This window comes from Uranotaenia lowii, chromosome 1 (assembly GCF_029784155.1).
Source record: "Uranotaenia lowii strain MFRU-FL chromosome 1, ASM2978415v1, whole genome shotgun sequence".
NCBI lineage: Eukaryota > Metazoa > Arthropoda > Insecta > Diptera > Culicidae > Uranotaenia > Uranotaenia lowii.
Window position 1 is genome coordinate 76,092,735 of NC_073691.1, and position 19,541 is coordinate 76,112,275.

The 19,541-nt window shown below is 41.0% G+C and overlaps 2 protein-coding genes across 3 annotated transcripts in view; one reads left to right on the top strand and one right to left on the bottom strand.

Annotated features, from left to right (window-relative positions):
- LOC129748897 (CAD protein) overlaps positions 1 to 19,541 on the top strand; it is a 58,611-nt gene that overhangs the window by 23,633 nt on the left and 15,437 nt on the right. The window lies entirely within an intron of this gene.
- Positions 1,173 to 16,290, bottom strand: LOC129748904 (uncharacterized). 2 transcript variants are annotated; one of them, XM_055743698.1, is made up of 4 exons: positions 15,698 to 16,290; positions 3,813 to 3,950; positions 1,888 to 3,757; positions 1,173 to 1,827 (listed from the first exon to the last, which is right to left on the bottom strand). In XM_055743698.1, the coding sequence occupies exons 1-4, from the start codon at positions 16,075 to 16,077 to the stop codon at positions 1,279 to 1,281; spliced, it is 2,937 nt and encodes a 978-aa protein (XP_055599673.1). In that variant the 5' UTR covers positions 16,078 to 16,290; the 3' UTR covers positions 1,173 to 1,278. The 2 variants fall into 2 exon arrangements, with proteins under 2 accessions (XP_055599673.1, XP_055599683.1); XM_055743708.1 differs by lacking the exon at positions 15,698 to 16,290 and adding an exon at positions 15,009 to 15,679.

The following is a 19,541-nucleotide window of genomic DNA, read 5'->3' on the forward strand; positions in this document are numbered from 1 at the left end:
ATCTCGGGTTCCAATTACAGTAGACCCCCCTTTTTCGAGGTAGTAGGGGCCTCCACAGATTATACGAAATGTGTACATCCTTTTCTTTCTGTTTTGCATACCATCCGGGAGCATAGCTCGATAATTAAATAGATCTTGTATCAAACTGATAGCAGAAAACCGAAGTTATATTGTTTCACCTGATTTTTTGAGTAAATGATCTCAATGTACTCTTTTTGGTGTTGCGGGATCTGGTAACCCTAATCTAGAGCCGGTTTATATAAAATTTTCCTTTTCTTTTGCATGTTTGTATTTATTTGTTATTGATGAAAAAATTTAACAGCAATATACACTTAACATTAGCCATTTTAAAATTTACAAGTGTAAAAATATTACCGTAAACTGGGGGAACTTTAATCACTTTTATCATTCATTTTTGAATATTTTGGAAGGGTTTGCTTTTTCGTAACACCTAAAAGCTTTAAAATACTTACTGAGGTGAGGAGTATTAAACATGATCATAGATTGCAGTTAATTCAAACGACCACCAATGGTAATAATTAAATGTTTGTTACAAAACCAGACTTTGAGTTTCGGGGTAACTTTGAACGCTATGGTTTTTACGTATCTCAACATCTTCAAATTAATTGTTTTGATGCCATTTAGCAAAGAAGGCTAAAAACATCGATAACAGTAATTTTTTGTTTGGACTCAATTGAATTTTTCAACATTTTCTTTCAAAAATAAATATACTCAAAAGATGGATAATGCTGCTGCATATATTTAGGGGCAAAAATTATAAACATTTTTCAATATTTTTTGGCCTCAAAAACCTTCATACAATTCCCTAAGTCTTCGCACTGTTCCTATGTGCTTGTTTTCTTCAAACTTAACCATTTGATAGGAGTTTTTGCCATTTTTTCTATACGGGCTTTTTCATGAAAAATTACCGTTTTTTTTTCAACATCAAAAAATTATCATCAAATGACCATAAAAATAACACTTAAACGAATAACAAAAATCGTTACGTAACGATGAGCATACCTCCCCCCCTCCCCTATGTCACAATTCGTAACGCTCGAGCTTACTCCCTCCTCCCCCTAGGAGCGTTACGTAATTTATGGATGTCCCCTAAGGGATTTAAGATTTAAGCATTTCTCAACAGTACAAAATTTAATGAAACAAATACCAAATAAAACGCCAATGTAACATATTTATTCAAATCATCCACTTTTATCACAGAAGCGCAGTTTATAACTGCACAAAACTTTAACAAAAACCAATTTTAGCTCTAACTAATCAGTTGACGGCAACGTTACCTAAAAGTTGCGTTATATCCACGTTCAGTGACGAATCATCTCCGTTGCGGGAACTCTGCCTATGGACCTGGGCGGAAATTTTTCGTCGCTCCTTCTTCCGATCGTTTCCAGGCGAACCATTCTCCCCATTCATCAATGCACCCATGTTGCTGTAGGAAATCCTGTCTCGACTTTTTCTACCTGGTTTCAGGCCTTTCTGTTGCATCTGACGACCTGACGTTCTGACGTTCGCGCCTGCGCCTGCATTACTAGCTCGTTTGGGTAGCGCCGGACCATCGTAGTTGTTCTGTAGCGCGTTCTGAATGTCATTACGAACGTTGCGAATTTTGCTGAGATATCGCCGGGCTTCCTCCACTCCATGATCGTCGTTCAACAGACTGCACAGCCGTTCCGCTTGCTGCAGATAAACCAAACCTTGATTTAGGGATCGAAATGCGCAAGACGCCTGGGCCATCTCGATGAAGTGCTGCACGAAAATGTTGTAGATCATCTGCCGTCGCACGTTTTCCATGTGTTTTAGAGGGGTAAACTGAGGAAGGAAAATTGTCAGTAAGTTCTAGGAAAAATGTTAATAAATGGGAAAGTTTACCATCAAATCGATGGAATCAACCGAAAGCTTTCGATCGGAGCCGGCTTCCATTTGTTTTTTCTTCTCTGCCTCCATAAACTGAACAATGCGGGTTCTTTGTTTCCGGGACTCAACTTCTTGTTCGTTGAAGTAGGCCATGAAACCGACGGCGACTTCTTTTTCCTTGCCTTCATCCTCGCCAGAGTCTTCGGCTGCTAGATTTTCGTCTTCGTCTCGGAAGCGTGGATTGAGGATCTTCAGTGGGTTATCGATGGCCATTATCGAATAGAGGCGTTTGATTTTGATTTTCGGATAGAAGGGTGCTTGACCTGATAAATGTTTGGTGTTCTTCAACGCAATCATCATGTGTATCAGAGGGTTCTCGGTAATCCGAAAGATTCGTTTGTGTAGCTCAACCAGCGCTCGTTCTGGAATGTTCTCGAATAGGTTCCTTGTCGGGAGAAAGTAGTCTGGTAGTTTGTGGGTCTTGATTCTTTCCAGTAGAGCGTTTAAGAAACGGAGTAGAGCTTCACCGAGATATTCCTCGGGCCAGGCTACGTAGTTGTTCTCACATTGCCAGAAAAGATGCGCTCTGAGGTGTTCGGTTCCAAACATGTTCATCCCACTGCTGATTGCTGGATCGACGAAGGTTCGAAACAAAAGTTTCGTGATCATGTAAACCTTGGCTTGGGTGTTGGTGAGGCAGCTTTCCAGATATCGCTCTGCTTCAGGGAATACCATTTTCCATTCAAGCATTCGGTATCGATTTTGTCCTTGTTTGGGTGCGTATCCTGTTGGAATTACGTGGCAACCGAACGATTTCACTTTCTGGATCATTGGAGCTGTAGGCCACTGGAACTTTTGCTTGTTCAATGGATTTATCTTGATCTCTCGCTTTCTCTGGACCCATTCGAAGGCTTCCCTCGGCCAGGGACAAACGATGGCCGGAATGATTTCCCACGCCCCGCTGTAGATCACTGCGCCCTTCCAAGTTGCTTTCTCCAGATCGTGCTGCTTGATTTCCAGGTCTTGCGATATTGTATCCTGGAATAGGTTGATGAAGTACGCCAGGAACCCCTTTGAGTTGAGGTACTGTTTTCGCTCCGTTACGTATTCCAGGCGATTCGTTTTACCCTTTAGATCCCCTAGTAACTTATCCACATCCGATTCGTCGTCAGAGTAATAACCTTGATTGAGTTCTGATGAACACGTGATCAAAGTTACGCAATAGTCTGGCAGCACTGTACTGCTTAGAGGTTGATCATCATTGATACTTTTCATGATGCTCAGCGGTTGGTGCTTGTTAATTGCTGTTATGTAAGCGTAATCATACTCGCTGCTCGGTGGCGACGTCGAGCTTGTCGAAGTCGAAGGAACAATTCGTTTACCCAGACCATTAACCCCTACGCTAGGCTTTGTTCTTTGCATCCACACACTATCGCGAAAGTTCATTTTACCGAAGTTGGTTATCGGAACATCTTCCTCGTCGTCATCATCATCTTCTTCATCCATCGATCCACCACTGTCGAAACTGCTGCTGTTTCTTCCATTTTTCTTCCCAAAACCGTTCAATCCACTCGACTCACCGAGAAACTCAGCCCCGTTTTCATCGATAACATCCAGCGGAGTTGGATTGTTGGGCTTAATGTACTCGGTGCTCTTCAGCTTAACGTATCCATGGTGGCTTCTCGTTTTCCTCCGCTTGGCCGCTCCCATCCCACTATGCATCTTCTCATCGAATCCGTCCTCGATTTCCACTTTGTAAATTGGAGCATTCGTCAGAATGCTGTACACGGAAGACTCTCCAGGGTTCGAAATTTCTATGTTATCATGAATCACGTAACAGGTCTGGTTGTGGAACGATTGGAGAATGTGTTTCTGAGGACCGTGCCTGAAAAGAAAAAATCCTAAGCAAAACCTACAAATAAAAAAGTTGGTTCACTCACCTCGCACAAAACTTCACCCGTCGATCGACCGCTTCCTGGAGCCGGTCCGGGAGCAGAATCGTTTTGCAGTAGCGCGAAGTCTTACTGCTGCGGCTGTTCTCCTCTCGACGGTTCCGTTCGACTGAGTCACGCATATCTCTGTGGTTTGGTTCAAAACAAACAAATAAAAACAAAAACAATCATATCAGTAGATGTCCCCCGAAAAAAAATTGCATTGATAAGGGAAGGTGAAAGCGTCATCGATATCTGAAAATGGAAAGATAAAGGTTTGTGACGAATACGCTCCCCTTCAAATATGGTTGGTGGTGAACAGATGTTAACCGATAACAGTGAAGAAGAAGAGATTGCAAAAGCGATAAAAAGGGTCGAGTCAGCACGCGGTTTTCGTGGCACACGAATTTCCAATTAACGGTTTGGCGCCTGTTGTCTGATAAAGAAGTAAGTTATACCTGGAGCGTTCATTTCTGCAATGGTGAAGTTAACAAGAATATTGTAGATACTACGTTGGCTCTAACCGTTGAACAAGGTCATTCATTCATTCAAGCGGGGGTTTTGGTTTTGTGAATCAGAAATTTTTGGCCTTACGCTAGAACTCACTGGTTAATGTGTATCTTTTGTTATCAGTGATCGAACAGGAAATTGTTCAACAGATATATACTATAGATGACTCATTCCTAGAACCAATATTTGAAAATCATTCTTGAGAGCTATAGTTTACAAGAAGCTTGAAATAGCGAGTGATACATTCATTGTTAATGGGAACTTCTGATAAAACTTATTTGAATTTACTATCGATAAAGGTTTGTTGATGAACTACTTGCTTTAAATTGTTATTTAATCTACTTCAAAGTTCATTCCTCCTTTAAAATCTTATCTCATTTCCGTTAAGCGAACTATTCCCTGATTTAACTGGAGTACACTTATTAACAATTTTGTTTTTTGGTGCTGATTAGGCTTTTTTAGATTTGCTTGAAGTAAAGAAGAGTATAGACACTGGTATTGAGGTATAGAGATACTAATCACAATGGGAGGGGGGGTGGGGGTTTGAATTAATTAAAAAAAAGTGGAAATTTTCAATAAACTGGAACAACCACACACAAAATTGATTCGCAAAATTCGAGTTTTCATCCGATTGCAATCAAATTTTCAGGGGTGGAAACATAATTAATCAACTTCATTTTATCATTTTACTCGTATTTTATTTACAGTCCATACGCAAATGCCCGCACCTTGGCCTTCACCCCGGCCATAAGATTCTGCACAACCTGTGAATCAATAGATTTTTGCATGTAAACCCATACTTTCTTCAGTTCCTCGACTGTCTTCACTACCTTAGGTCGTTTAGGAAGGTGCTGCTTCATAATCATCGCCCAGTACTGCTCGATAAGGCGGAGTTCCGGGGTGTTGGGAGGTTTGAACATTTTCGGCACGAAATTGACCTTACCGCATACCACTTCAGCACGTCCTTGAAGTAGTGGCATGAGGCCAAATTCGGCCAGAAGATTGTTGGGACGTTGTGGGTTTTCAGGAGAGGAAGCAGCTGCTTCTGGAGGAACTCATTCATGTACATCTGTCCAAGCCAGGAATTTCTTCGCAAATTTGGACATCTTCTGAGTGCGGACATGCTCCGGAATGCTGAACTTATCCTTGGCCGTGAAAACAGGTTGCCGGGGATCTGTTTGAAGTCGGCCTTCAAATATGTTTCGTCGTCCATGATGCAGCATTCAACTTTCGTCACCATGTTGAGGTACAACTTCCTGGCACGGGTTTTAGTGAACTTGTTCTGCTTCTCGTCATGATTAGGAGCCTTTTGTACCTTGAACCACATCCATGTAACTTATCGAAAATTCTTTCTATACGCTCAGTGCTGCTCCCTTCTGAGAAGAGGCATCATAACAGGCGACTAAAATAGCTTGTACACCCTCCATGGGGGTCAATGGTTTGAGTATTCAACAACGTCAACGTCCAATAACATACAAAATTATCAAAGCAACACTTGTGCGTATTTGCACTGTTGGTATCAATTTCAACATACTTGTTTTTATGAGCAAAAAGATTCCCAATTGAGCATTTAATAGATGATTTTCTTCTCGAACAGGGTAAAATAAGAAAAAAAGCTGATAATTCAAATTCATATCAAGTGTATTCCGGATCGCAGTATAAGGTTAATAATTCGTCCAAAAGATCAATCTAAATATATTTTCACCGTTTAAAGTATTGTAGATGGCTCTGAAGTACTTACTTTCAACAGGTATACTTTTAAAGCTGATTTGTTTTTCAATTGGTTACCATGGCTAGATGCATGAATCTTGTTGGCGTCGCCATCATCGAAGTTCCATATAGAAGAATGATTGTTCGTGGCAAAGCCTTTTTCCTTATCTTGAAGTGACGGTATCATTGCTTGAACGTTCGAAGCTCAGCCTTTGTTTTGGCCTTCTGGACAAAATTTCGGCTTAGGTGCAGCTTCTTAGCCACATCCCGAACGGAGGCGTTCGGGTTTCGGTTGAAGGCCCCAACTACGCGTTCTGATTTTTGGTATTGTACGGAATACTTTTTCCTTCACTTCTGGGCTTTCGATCGGTGGTCAATCGTTTCTCGAACCGCTTAATCACTCGCGACCCCGTGGAATTCGCGATTCCCAACGGTTTAGCGATGGAACGATGCGAGAGATCCTTGTTCTCGTGATGAATGCGCAAGATTTTATCACGCACGAGCTTCTTTCGACTCCATTTCTGAGAGTTTTGATCACAGGGCTTTAAAACTTGCAGGATGTAAACAATGCACTATGAACTAAATTCATCCAAATTTTCATTAAGTTCTACCCAACGCATAGTGGTCAAAAATGCGAAAAACTTGATCGTTGCTTATAACTTTTTTAGTTCACATTTTAGCTTATTGGTGTCTTCGGAGAAGTTTGTCAAAAAAAATCAGTTCTATAATAAAATACTATTATTTTTTTTTATTAATCCGCCTACAAGTGAGATAAAATTTCTAACTTCTCTGTTATAGGTTTTAGCTCTTTGATGTCTTCGACAAACTTGTTTAAAATCAAATTTTCTACAACTTTGTCTCAAATGTCAAGTTTCTAAATTTATTATTCTCAGAGCTATCGGCTAAATAAGAAACTTAACCTCTAAAAATCAGTTTATTGGTAATAACTTTTTTCAGTTAATTTTAAGTTTAATAACATGTTCCACAAAGTTGTTTGTCTTACTGAAATACACCACTTTGTTGAACATTTCAAGTTTCTAAAATGTGATACTATAGGGTTATGTTAAAAAGATTTCCGAAAATAGTGCTTTTTCACGCCCTATTTTACAAACACCGGGCAACATCGGGCTGCCCGCTTTAGATGCAAAATAAAGTCAAAGATTTCGTCTACAAGATGCAGGTACAACCATCTATATCCACTTGTATCCAAGCGAGATAGATCAATTTTACTTTTCAATGTTTGCATTAAAAACCAAGATTTCTATGAAACTAAGCGGATTTTACTACGTAAGACAAACAACTTTGTGGAACATGTTATTAAACTTAAAATTAACTGAAAAAAGTTATTATTAATAAACTGATTTTTAGAGGTTAAGTTTCTTATTTAGCCGATAGTTCGGAGAATAATAAATTTATAAACATGACATCTGAGACAAAGTTGTAGAAAATTTGATTTTAAACAAGTTTGTCGAAGGCATCAAAGAGCTAAAACCAATAACAGAGAAGTTAGAAATTTTATCTCACTTGTAGAGGGATTAATCAGAAAAATAATAGTATTTTATTATAGAGCTGATTTTACTGATAAACTTCTCCGAAGACACCAATAAGCTAAAATGTGTACTATAAAAGTTATAAGTAACGATCACGTTTTTCGCATTTTTGACCACTGTGCAATAGACTGGCCCATGACAAAAAAAAATCCTTATATTTCACGCGGCACCCCCTAGGTTGGTGCCTTTAGGTGAAAAAATGACTTTCTGAAAGTTTCAGGTCGTTTGGCAAAAGGACTTGAAATTTGTATGGAGTTTTTCGGCAAAATGTATGAAAAATCAACATACTTTCATTCTTTGTGTTCTAAAATATGTTTCCAGTATGCTAGAAAGCTTACAATTTCTGGAATTGTAGTTCAAACAATGGCAAACAAGATGTGATGAGTTATTTGCAATTGAATGTGTGATTGTTTTCGCATTTCATCGATATATCGTGAACGGTGTATAGGCTAATAATCGCACTAACTTGATTGCATCGTCACACAATGAGAATAACAAATAAAAAGTTTGTGTCATTTTTCACCTTTTTGCAAAAATTTTATTTATATAATAAGCAACAACTTTGTCGAGGACACAAACTTTCTATATATTATTCTCATAGTGTGAGAATGCGATCAAGTTAGTTCTAATAATCCACCTATACACCGTTCACGATATATCGATGAAATGCGAAAAAAATCACACATTCAATTGCAAATAACTCATCACATACAACTCGTATCGCGTCACAGTCTTCTACAAACTTGTTAATCATTGTTTGAACTACAATTCCTGAAATTCTGAGCTTTCTAGCATACTGGAAACATATTTTAGAACACAAAGTGTGAAAGTATGTCGATTTTTCATACATTTTGCCCAAAATTTCCATACTAATTTCAAGTCCTTTGCGCCAGCTCGTGCTTTTGCCAAATGACCTGAAACTTTCAGAAAGTCATTTTTTTACCTAAATGCACCAATCTAGGGGGTGCCGCGTTGAAAAAAATGTTGTAAAAATCACCCCATACAAATTTGGGCCAGTCTACTGTGCAACGGTTAAAAAGTTAGAGCAATTTCATAGCGGGGCAATTTCATCGTGGACACCCTTTAGAATAAATAAATAAGAATTCAAGGGAAATTATTTTAAATTTCTATTAGCACACCTCATAACTATTGGTTTTTCAATAATACGAGTCCATAGTAGGCACGACTTCCGCTGATCATTTGCCGCCGGATCTCACAGCGTCCATCGTGACCTTGTTATTAGTGGACAAGCGAGTTCGGTCGGATCCGCAGGCCAGCATGTACTTCGTCTTGGACATATTAATCATCAACACAATCCTTCCTGACTCGCTTTTCATTTTGCGGTAAGTCTCCTTCACCGCCGCAGATGATCTGCAGACAATTAAGATTAATGTCGTCGGCAAAGAGATAAGTTGAAAATCGTGCTCCGCATTTCGTCCACCGCTCATTGAATAACACCTTCTAGCGTCACGTTGAACATCATTCAGGATAGACCATCACCTTATCGAAGCCCCCTGCGCGATTAGAATGAACTCGATAATTCACCCGGAATCCACATTCAGCACTGCGTTTCATGCATCGTCGCCTTGATCAGGCTGGTCAGCTTCCCGGAAAAGCCGTTCTCGTCCATGATTTTTTTGTGATGGTCTCTAGGCCGATTCGGGTCCTTCCTCCACCCAATACGATTCTTTCGAAGTCGGAGGGACGTTTTATCCTTTGGATAATTCTATTTTACATTGAATTTGCAAGTTTTTTTTTCTGTACGACTGTTTCGTCTTACTCCCGCGTATGTCCATCACCGTACAATTCTCTATCTGAATCTTCGTCAGATTTCCATCACTTTCATCGCATGATCCTTGTCAGGATTATTCATACTTCCAAACAGTCTGTTTTATGTGTTGTTTTTCCTTTTAGCTTGAATTTTTTTTGTTCACACTATCTTTGATGATTGTCGGTAGATTGTTGAACATTTTTCAATCCGTTGTAGGAAAGAGATCGTTTGCTTATCTCTTTTTGAATATTCGGTAGTCTGATGTCTTGTGCTCTTCTAGTGTACGGTTACCAGATCCCGCTACACCAAAAAGAGTACATTGAGATCATTTAGCCAAAAAGTCAGGAGAAACGATATAACTTCGATTTTCTGAGCTCCCAGCCGTCAGGTTGATACAAGATCCATTTAATTATCGAGCTTTGCTCCCAGATGGTATGCAAAACAAAAGAAAAAGGATGTACACATTTTGTATTATCTGGAGGCCCCTACTACCTCGAATAAGCGGGGTTCTACTGTAATTGGAAACCGAGATATTTACATTCAATCAAATTCTCTCAATTTGTTGAGGTTATGCAAAAGTTGGATTATTCAAAGAGATAGCAGTATTTAGATCAAGGTTGCCAGAATTTTTTCCATTCCCATCCGGGCCTAGCAATTCCGGGCATTTTTCCAAAAAAAAAAACCTGGCAAAATCTGGGCATGGATTTCAATTCTTCAATTTCAAAAACCGGGCAAAATTCAGGTGTTATTATATAAGAAAAAATGCAAAAAAATGAAACTAATATTTTATTAATTTAATTGCAGACATCCAAAAACTTTTTGGAACACTTAAATATTTGAAGGTTGATAAAAGTAAATCAGCGAAATTGTTTGAAACAACCGTTGAAAATTTCCATACCGTTAATCGATTTAGCTGAAACTTACTCAAAAACTTTGATTTTTTTTGGTTCCTTTGTGAAAATTGTGAAAAAATCCGGGCAATATCCGGACTTTTTTCACGATATCCGGGACCGGACTTTCTCGAAATTTTGAATCAAATATCCGGGCAAACCCGGATAAAACCGGGCAACCTGGCAAGCTTAATTTAGATGATATGCTGACAAACCACAAAAAAATATAAAACAATCCATTTCAGAAACAGCTTTTACAGCTACTTTACAATCTTTAGGAGATAAGACACGAATGCCATTACGCTGTTAAAGTATAAAAATAAAACTAAAAAAAAGTATATTCGAGATTTGTGCGCATTTAAGCATATTACCTAAATTGTGTATATATTGAATATTGATTGCATACTCGAAGGCGCTTATCGCGCTGACTTTATAACAACTAAAAATGTATGTTAATGAAAACAAGAAATTGAAGTCATTTGTAGTAAGTCGTATTCCTTTCGTAGTTTTACATTCAAAGTTGTGAAAAAATCTCATAAAATGGGAGAAATTAGTAGGTTTTTCAGATCAAATCAACAGAAAAAAGAGTACATTTGGTAAAGTTTCACAAAAAGAAGAATACGCCCACCGAAAAAGAGTACATGTACTTTTAAAAGAGAACGTATGGTAACCCTATTCTAGTGTTGCATCTATGAATGTCGATTTCGTATTGCAGGCCGTCCATTAAATAGTATGGTAATACTCCATTTTTCATCCTATGTATGAACATTTTGCTGTTTTTTGCAATCCTTTGTTTTACAGACAACCATTGAAGAATATCGAGCATTAAAACACTGGGAGTGTATCGATTGCATCGTATCACTATTCTCATAATTTTATTTTGTATTCCTTGCAGTCGATTTGTTTGTGTGTCAGATGCATGCAGCAATATTGTAGCGCAATAATCGAAGTGTGGCATGATCACGGATTTCACATAAATTACTTTTGGACAGAAAGTCATATACTGGTTTATTCGGCAAAGTTTGCCATTTTTCATAGCTGTTTTCTTGATTGTATTATTGCCAATCTGTGCTAAAAAATGCAGCTTATAATAACGAACTCTAAGTCATCACCACTCCAGTAGGAGACTGAATCATCTGCAAACAGTTTGCGACGACCATAACGTAGACAGTTTTTCATGTCATTGATGTACAATATGAATAACAAGGAACCCAGAGCACATCTATGACCACGATGATCCGTATTATGTTTTTTTGCATTCTGTTATTAAAGTAATCCATAAACCAGTTCAGAACCGTTCCTTGAATACCTATTCTTTCCAATACGTTTACCAAGTTTAACCCATCAATCGTTTTAAAAGCTCTCTCGAAATCCAGAAACACAGCTACTGTGTAACTACGTTTTCATTATTGATCTTCCAATTTCGATGCATCGAATCACTGCTGACACCGTTGAATACTGCTTCCTGAATCTTGATTGCCCGTCAATTAATATTCCTTTTGACTCAATAAGGCGTAGAAATTGCTATTTAACTGCTCACTCCAGCACCTTTTCTTGTATTTCCAACATGTTTATCGAACGATATAATTAAGCCTTTTGCGCATTTTTCTCTTTTTGAATTGGAACAACAGTCAATTGCTTCCATGTAGAAGGTATTATTCCTAATGTAAGACTCGTATTTATAATTTCTGTCAACTGACTAGTTAGTACCGGTAGAGAATCTTTAAAAACTTTCAAAGAAACGTTGTCGATACTAGCCGTGGATTTTATATTTTTCACGATTTCGTCAAATTCTTGAGAACTTACTGTTTCAAATGAATTTTCCATAGCTCGTCACGATCGATCGTGTAGTATGCGACTTTGAAATCGATGAGTAAAGCTTAGTTCTTTTAGAAATGGGACACTTTCATTTGCCAATAGCTCGTTAACTAGTTATTGGATATTGAAAATTTTGACAGCATTTTGTTGCCTGTAAAAAGTACTATTCGACCTATTTTTTTCAAAATTTAATATTAACGCGTTTTTGAGATATGTACGATGCAAGAGAAAAAGAAAAAAATAATTTTGCACAGTTTCCTTGAAAATACGTCATTATCAAATTGATAGCTGACAAAACCGTTGATTATTCAAAGAATTACTGAGTTTCTGTGGTGGATAAGTATGCAAACACTGTCAATAATGTCCACAAAGTTCAAATCAAGCATTGGAGAGAAGCACATGATCGGCAACAACGGTTCAGGCTCATCAAGGAAGTCGAGTCTCATACCAGCATTTTTAATTTTCAATAAACGAAAAACTAAGGGTAGATCGCTGAAACGTCCAAAACAATTTTCTCCGATAAGCTGAAAGTGTTGCCTAGTGATGACTCATTGAAATCCAACCTCAAACAACCATTTTTTGATAGTTCCAAAGCTCTTAAGCTGAAAAACCGGTACCGAAAAAAAACGTTCAAAAATGTGGTCAAAAATATTCAAATTTGTTCATTTCGAAACAACTGTATCCACTAAAATGCTTCCAGTTTCCAGTGTCCAGAGAAGAATTGGACCAAAAAGTATCAGAAATTGAAGAAGGAGGGTGAAGCTACCTAAAATATAAATTTTACGAAGTATAAGTTGGAGAAACTGATCAATACCATGACTGAAAAAAGTGTGCGCCGGCCAATGGGAGATACCACGAATAAAGTAGAAATTTCTTTAACACAAAACGGTAAATATTTTTTTTCAAATTTTTTCATAAAAGTTCATAACATTACCTTCTTTTTCTTCAAAGAAAGTATTTCGTTCAAACGAATGGTTTTTTAGATACAGGCATTCGTAAATGTCCCATTTCTAAAAGAACTAAGCTTTAGATGTTGCGTAGGAGCTTGGTGTTCACGGCATTTTTGGAGGATTTACCGTAGTGTGAAGATCTGGTCTGTCGTAGACTGTCCCTCCACGAAGCCAGCCTGATGACTTCCCACGAATCTGTTTGCGTGTGGCGGCGGAGTAGGATTCGGAACAGCACTTTTTTGGCGACGATGCTTGGCCGGGATGCGTTAAGCTTCTGATAAAACTTTCGTGTTTCCTGAGAACGATGCAGCTGCTCCAGCCCTCGAGCTCCTCCTCCTCAACGCAGCGTTTCTTCTCCTGGGAAATTTGGACTCGCTGCCGCATCCGTTGTCGGTGATTGTCCACATTGATGGGTGCTCCTCTGCACTACTGCCGCCTGTGTGGCGTTCTCTTCGTCTATCACCCTTATACACTCCTCGTCGAACCAGTCGTTCCATCGAGTTCGTTACACATGCTCGATAATGTTCTTCGCAACGCTGTTGATGGCTGTCTTGATGGTATACAAACTGTCCTCGAATGGGGCTTCGTAAAGTTCGCTGAAGTTCGCTTTAACTGAGACGGGCGTCGGTTTCGTATCTTGTTCACTACGGAGAGTTGTGGGCGCATCGTCACCATCACCAGATAGTGGTCTGACTCGATGTTGACATCTCGACAGGATCTGACGTGCCGGCTGTATATCAAAACGTTGTTGATCTGTGATTGCGTTTGGTACGGTGATCTTCCGGTGTACTTGTTTGGAAGGCGGTACTGGAAAAAGGTACTACGTACCGCCATTTGTATGAAGGCGACGAAATTTATGAGTCTTTGCCCATTTTCGTTAATAATCTGGTGCGCGCTGAAACTTCCAATTGTCGGTTTGAGTTCCTCCTTTTGGCCCACCTGAGCGTTAAAATCCCCGATGACGATCTTGATATCATGCGGTAGTGTTCTCGCTGCGCGTAGAATTCGTCTTTATAGTCACCGGCACTTCCGAGGTGAGGGCTGTGCACTTTGATGATGCTGCTGTCGAAGAACCGGCCCTTGATTCTCAATAGGCACATTCGTGAGTCGATCAGTCACCACGCGATTTTGTATCTTTCCCATCACTCTAAAAGCTATTCCAAGCTTGTGTGTGTGTTGCCACAGCTCTTCAATTCGTTGGAGGCCATGAAATCTAGAGATCGGTAGTTCCATGTTCCAAGCTTCCGATTGCTAATCCCTGTTCGTCGCATGGGTCTTTGCCGAATTCCATTCGATATTTTTTGTTCATTACTCGTTGCTGGTTGTTTTTCCTAGTCAAGGGCTCGTAAGGCCAGCAGCTAACCCGACTATCTCACAGGAGGACCGTTGTGATGTTGCTGTTTTGGGTCCCGAACAACACCAGGATGTTATTGCACTCCGCACGCCGCCCCTGACATGGAAAACAGATGCGTACGAAGCTCCCTATCTCTGTTAGCATGCAACCAAAGCATCTTCCGGGGTTGGGAACCCAATCTCAGCTAAGGTTGCTCGCACCCCGAGCTAGCACCACGGTGAGGTTGAGGATCGGAGTTGTAAGACAAAAGATGATAAGACCATTACCCGATGGTTGAATGCTTGGAATCTAAAGTTGCACATTGTCTACCATTTGCCAGATATTTATTCGATAAAATAGATGTACAATTTGAAAAAGTTAAATTGTAGAGAAATATTTAAAAATTCAGCTAATTGTAGCCGCATTAAAAGCCTTACATCCTTGTAATACTCCAATTCACTAAGTCTCAAACGAATTGCTCCTCAGAAGCTCCATACATTGTAGCAGAAACCAATAAACTCGAATCAAATTTTAATGATTTCCAATCTGCGTTATCACAATTGGATTGACAATGTTTTACTATTAGATTATTTCCACACTGGGCTTGGATTACCCTTATCAGCAGCGTTGTCATAAAAATCCCACCCAATAAACATTATCTAAATTGATTTACCACACATGCCGTTTACCGAAGAATCGCCGCCGAAACGACTCATTCGAACCCCTTATCACAGCTGTCTCGTGTCTATCTGATCGAGTTGATCCATCCCCTCTGAGAGTTGTTCAGTTCGAATCAGATTGAGTAAACCACTCCATTACACATGTCACTTGTCACACATTCCAAAATCGATCATAATTTCGTCTATCCTTTTTGAGTGGGGTGAGTACGTTAACGAAACAGAAACAGCAACATTGCGAATTCTTTCAAGAATCATTGCTAAACATTGAGTGAAGTGACACTAATTTCTTGTGCGCGTTTTTTTTCATTTTTTTATTTTGCAAATACACCTTGTCGAACGATTGTCGTCAAACCAACTGATAACGATTGTTCGCTATTTGTAGCAACTATGTGTTTCAAGTGGATAGGTTGATTGCTCAATCATTTTAAAATAATTTAGTTTTTCACCTTGATGTTTGCCCACCCAGAGCTATTGAAGGAATTTTTTTTTGCAGACTTTTGGGATTATTTTATCAGTGTAGTACATAATTCACTGGTTTAAAAACATCAATGAAACATCTACAAACGGAACTGTTTTGATCACAAAGAGACCCACAATGATGTCACCCTGTTCCCTCTTCTTTGATTGATAACAAAAGTACACCACCCGAAAACGATTTCCAGTAAATAAAATCACATCACACCTTTCATAATTCTCGAAAAACTGCACTCCCAACAGCAGTTGATTCAGCACAAAAATGTCGCTCTCGAATGCCAGTTGATCCTTCATGCGTCGAATCGCTTCCGAATCGTAGTTACTTTCATCTATTTTGATTTTCAGATCCCGCACGATTCTCGGAGCTTCGGTGTCTTTTAGCTCGTCCAGCTTGGACTTCCGCTTTCGACGTTTGTTCTGTTTGCTCAACTTCCGGGCATTTTTTTCGGCCTTTTTCCGTTGCTTTTCCAGTTGTTTGATTTCGTTGGATCGATCCTTGGCGGCTTGCTCCCGACGTTTCTTCCGGGCCAGTTCCGCCTCCCATGGATTGTTGGGGGTGGACTGTGCCTTCGAAGCCGAATGTCCCATATCGCTAAGGGATTATCCCGAAAACAACCAACTAAAGCGCGACAAACAGTGGCACGAAATCCATAGCCGTTGGATAACTTTAACCCGAAATAAACCCGGCACTACGGTAATCTGGACAACTTTCGAGGCAGCCTTCAGGCAGCTGCTGCGCGGAGGAACGAACTCGACAAACTGACTACGTGGTTTCTTTTCGACTGATAAACAACTGCCGAAGGAAGTATCCATCCATCCATCCAAGCAACCCATTGGTATTTTGCACTCCGTTATCAGTTCGATGGGAGGTCGATTGTACTCTATCGTTGGGTCGTTCTTCGGAAAACGTTTGGGAAAAAAATCAGCAAGTCGCAGGTTTTCTTACAAGTTCTTTTCATGTATTTCCTACCTCAAATGAAAATAAAATAAAATCGTTTTTAGCTTACCTATGTATGTAGGTATATTCAAGTTTAGGTTAGCACGTTGAGTTCCGAAGAGTATGAATTATCGTTATCATCGATTCATCGGTGACCGGACACGAATTGGAACTTGGAACGTTTTGGCCCTTGCCCAACAAGGCAAGCTGTCTCAACTTGCTAGGGAAGCTAGCCGCCTCAAGCTTGAAATTCTGGGACTGAGCGAAGTCCGTTGGCCTAACACTGGTGAACACAAGACACAGTACGGGCGAATCCTGCTTTACTCTGGCATACGAGGAGAACACGCTACTCGGGAATGAGAAGTTGATTTCCTGTTAAGCCCGCAGGCCGGTGCGGTCCTCATTAGATGGGAACCGATAAACGAAAGAATAATCGTAGCCAGATTTGGAACACGGGTTAGAAACTTTACAATGGTCCAGTGTTATGCGCCAACTGACGTTGTCGATTTTTTGTCGTAGAAAGAGCAGTTTTACAGTCAACTGAATAGCGTGGTTGAGAAAATTCCGAAGGGTGACATTCAAATCCACTTAGGTGACTTCAACGCAAAAATTGGCTCCGACAATTAGGATCTTGAGTGCATGGGGCGCCATGGCCTAGGACAAATGAGCGAAAACGGAGAGCTGTTTGTAGAATTTTGTGGCAACAACAACATGGTGATCCGTGGATCGCTCTTCCCCCATCGACCAGCACATAAGGTCACTTGGGTATCCCGAGAGGGCCGAACAGAAAATCAAATTGACCACATCTGCATCAGCCGAAAATGGAGAATGAGCCTTCTTGATGTCCGCAACAAACAAAGAGCAGACATTTCATCTGACCATCATCTCAGCCTTGGCGAGATACGACTGAGAGTTGTATCAGAGAGTTGTATCATCCCCTCAACTGTCACGATTCACGACTCACGGTTTGGTAGTCAGTTCGCCACTACTCGTGATTCGAGGCCCACATTCGGACTCTGGTCACAATTTGAGGCCAAAGGCCTACGCCTTTCCTCGTGACTCCAGACCTTCTCACGCTCCTCCATCTTGACACAATTCGAGACGAGAACAACTCGCCTCTCGTCTTGAGGGCCCTCTTTCGATCCGTCTCTTGACCCAATTCGAAACGAGAACAACTAGCCTCTCCTCTGGTCTGGAGATACTCGCACCACTTAACGTGTTCTCCGTCTTGACTCTTCGAGACTGAGGGCCAACCACTGGGCACCATATGTTTAAGGCACAAGGCCCTCTGACCGTCGTGAGTCGATCATATCCGTAAATCGGGGCCAGGAACCTCCCCTAAAAGCAGAACGATCAAAACCCGCTCGAAAATTTGGTCGTCCCGACCCCGTCGAGCCCCTCGCTCTTGCAACTAAGCACTGGTACCAAGGCACCCAGTCGCACCACTTTTGTGCCACACTCGGCACGCAGATCGTCGGCTGGCTGCACCAAGTGTGATATGTAGTTCTCTTGGCCGTACGCCTACAGGTGACGAATCTGTAGACTCGTTTCGAACAACTCTTCCGAGTCACAAATAGCGATGGCCAACAGAACCCGTAGCTCGAAGCGTCAACAGTAAGTCGCATTAATTGCGTCAACTCGGAAGCGCTCTCGCTGGCTGAAATAGAAGCGGAAATCAAAGAAATGAACTCCAACAAAGTTCCTGAGATCGATTGCATCCCTGCTGAAATGCTGAAAGCTGACCTTGCCTTGTTAGCACAAATGTTGCACCGACTTTTTGCTGACATCTGGGATACTGCAACATTCCCGGCCGACTGGATGCAGAATATCCTCATAAAGGTCCCGAAGAGAGGAGACCTGACAGAGTGCGGTAACCGGCTAGGCCTAACGTTGATCTGTACAGCCCTCAAAGTACTCTGCAAAGTGATCCTGAACAGGATCCAGGAGAAAATCGACGCTACCGGCGCTCCGACGGCAACAAGCTGGATTTCGATCCGGACGATCATGTGGTGGACCACATCACAACGCTACGCATCATACTGGAACAAATCAACAGATTCCAGGACTCTCTTCTGCTGGTGCTGGATTTCGAAAAAGCATTCGACCGACTTAACCATGAAAACATCTGGGGATGCATCTTATCACCGCTACTTTTTCTAATAGAAATGGATGAGCTTCTGTCTGGATCGATCGACTGTGCACCGACCTGAGGATTGCCGTGGAATCCTTCAACAATGGAGCAACTGAACGATTTTGACCTGGCTGACGATATTGCTTTGCTCGCTCAAATACAACCGGATATGCAAAACCAACTTTACGACTTTGCCGAAAACTCCAAGGTAGCAGGTCTCAAAGTCAATGTCAGAACGACCAAGTCGATGACAATCAACACAGGAAATTCCTCCAATTTCATGGTAGCTGGACAACAGGTTGAGAAAGTGGAGTGCTTCCAGTATCTTGGTAGCCAGATTACGCCTGATGGTGGTACCAAGAAAGACATCGAAACCTGATTTGCGTTTGGGAGTCTCCGAAACATCTGGCGCTCACGCCAGATCTCGGAAACTAACTAAAATACGAATCTTCAACTCAAACGTCAAATCCGTATTGTTGTACGGGTGTGGAACTTGGTGCACATATGCGGTGACGACGCGAAAACTGCAAGTTTTTGTGAATCGCTGCCTGCGGAAGATCATCCGCGCTTGGTGGCCTGGCAATTGGATCTCTAATGTGGAACTTCATCGCCGGTGTCATCAAAAGGCGCTAGAAATTGAGATTCGGAAACGTACGTGGAGATGGATTGGGTACACGCTGCGAAGATATGAAAACGAGATTTGCAGAGAGGCGCTTGACTGGAATCCAGATGGGCATCGAAGAAGAGGCAGGCGTAGAAGCTCGAGGCGGCGTAGTCTAGCCGCTGAAATCTGCACAGTTGACAAGAACCGTGGCTGGCAGCAAGTGAATACGCTGGCTCCGGATCGCCAGCAGTGGAGATCTTTTATCTCAGCCATATGCGTCGGTCAATCGGCGCCGGATCCTTAGGTAGGTAGGTAACTGCTCTTTTTATCGAAGACTCTGAACATCTCGTCGTTTAAATCAACGTTGGATCGTGTTCTCT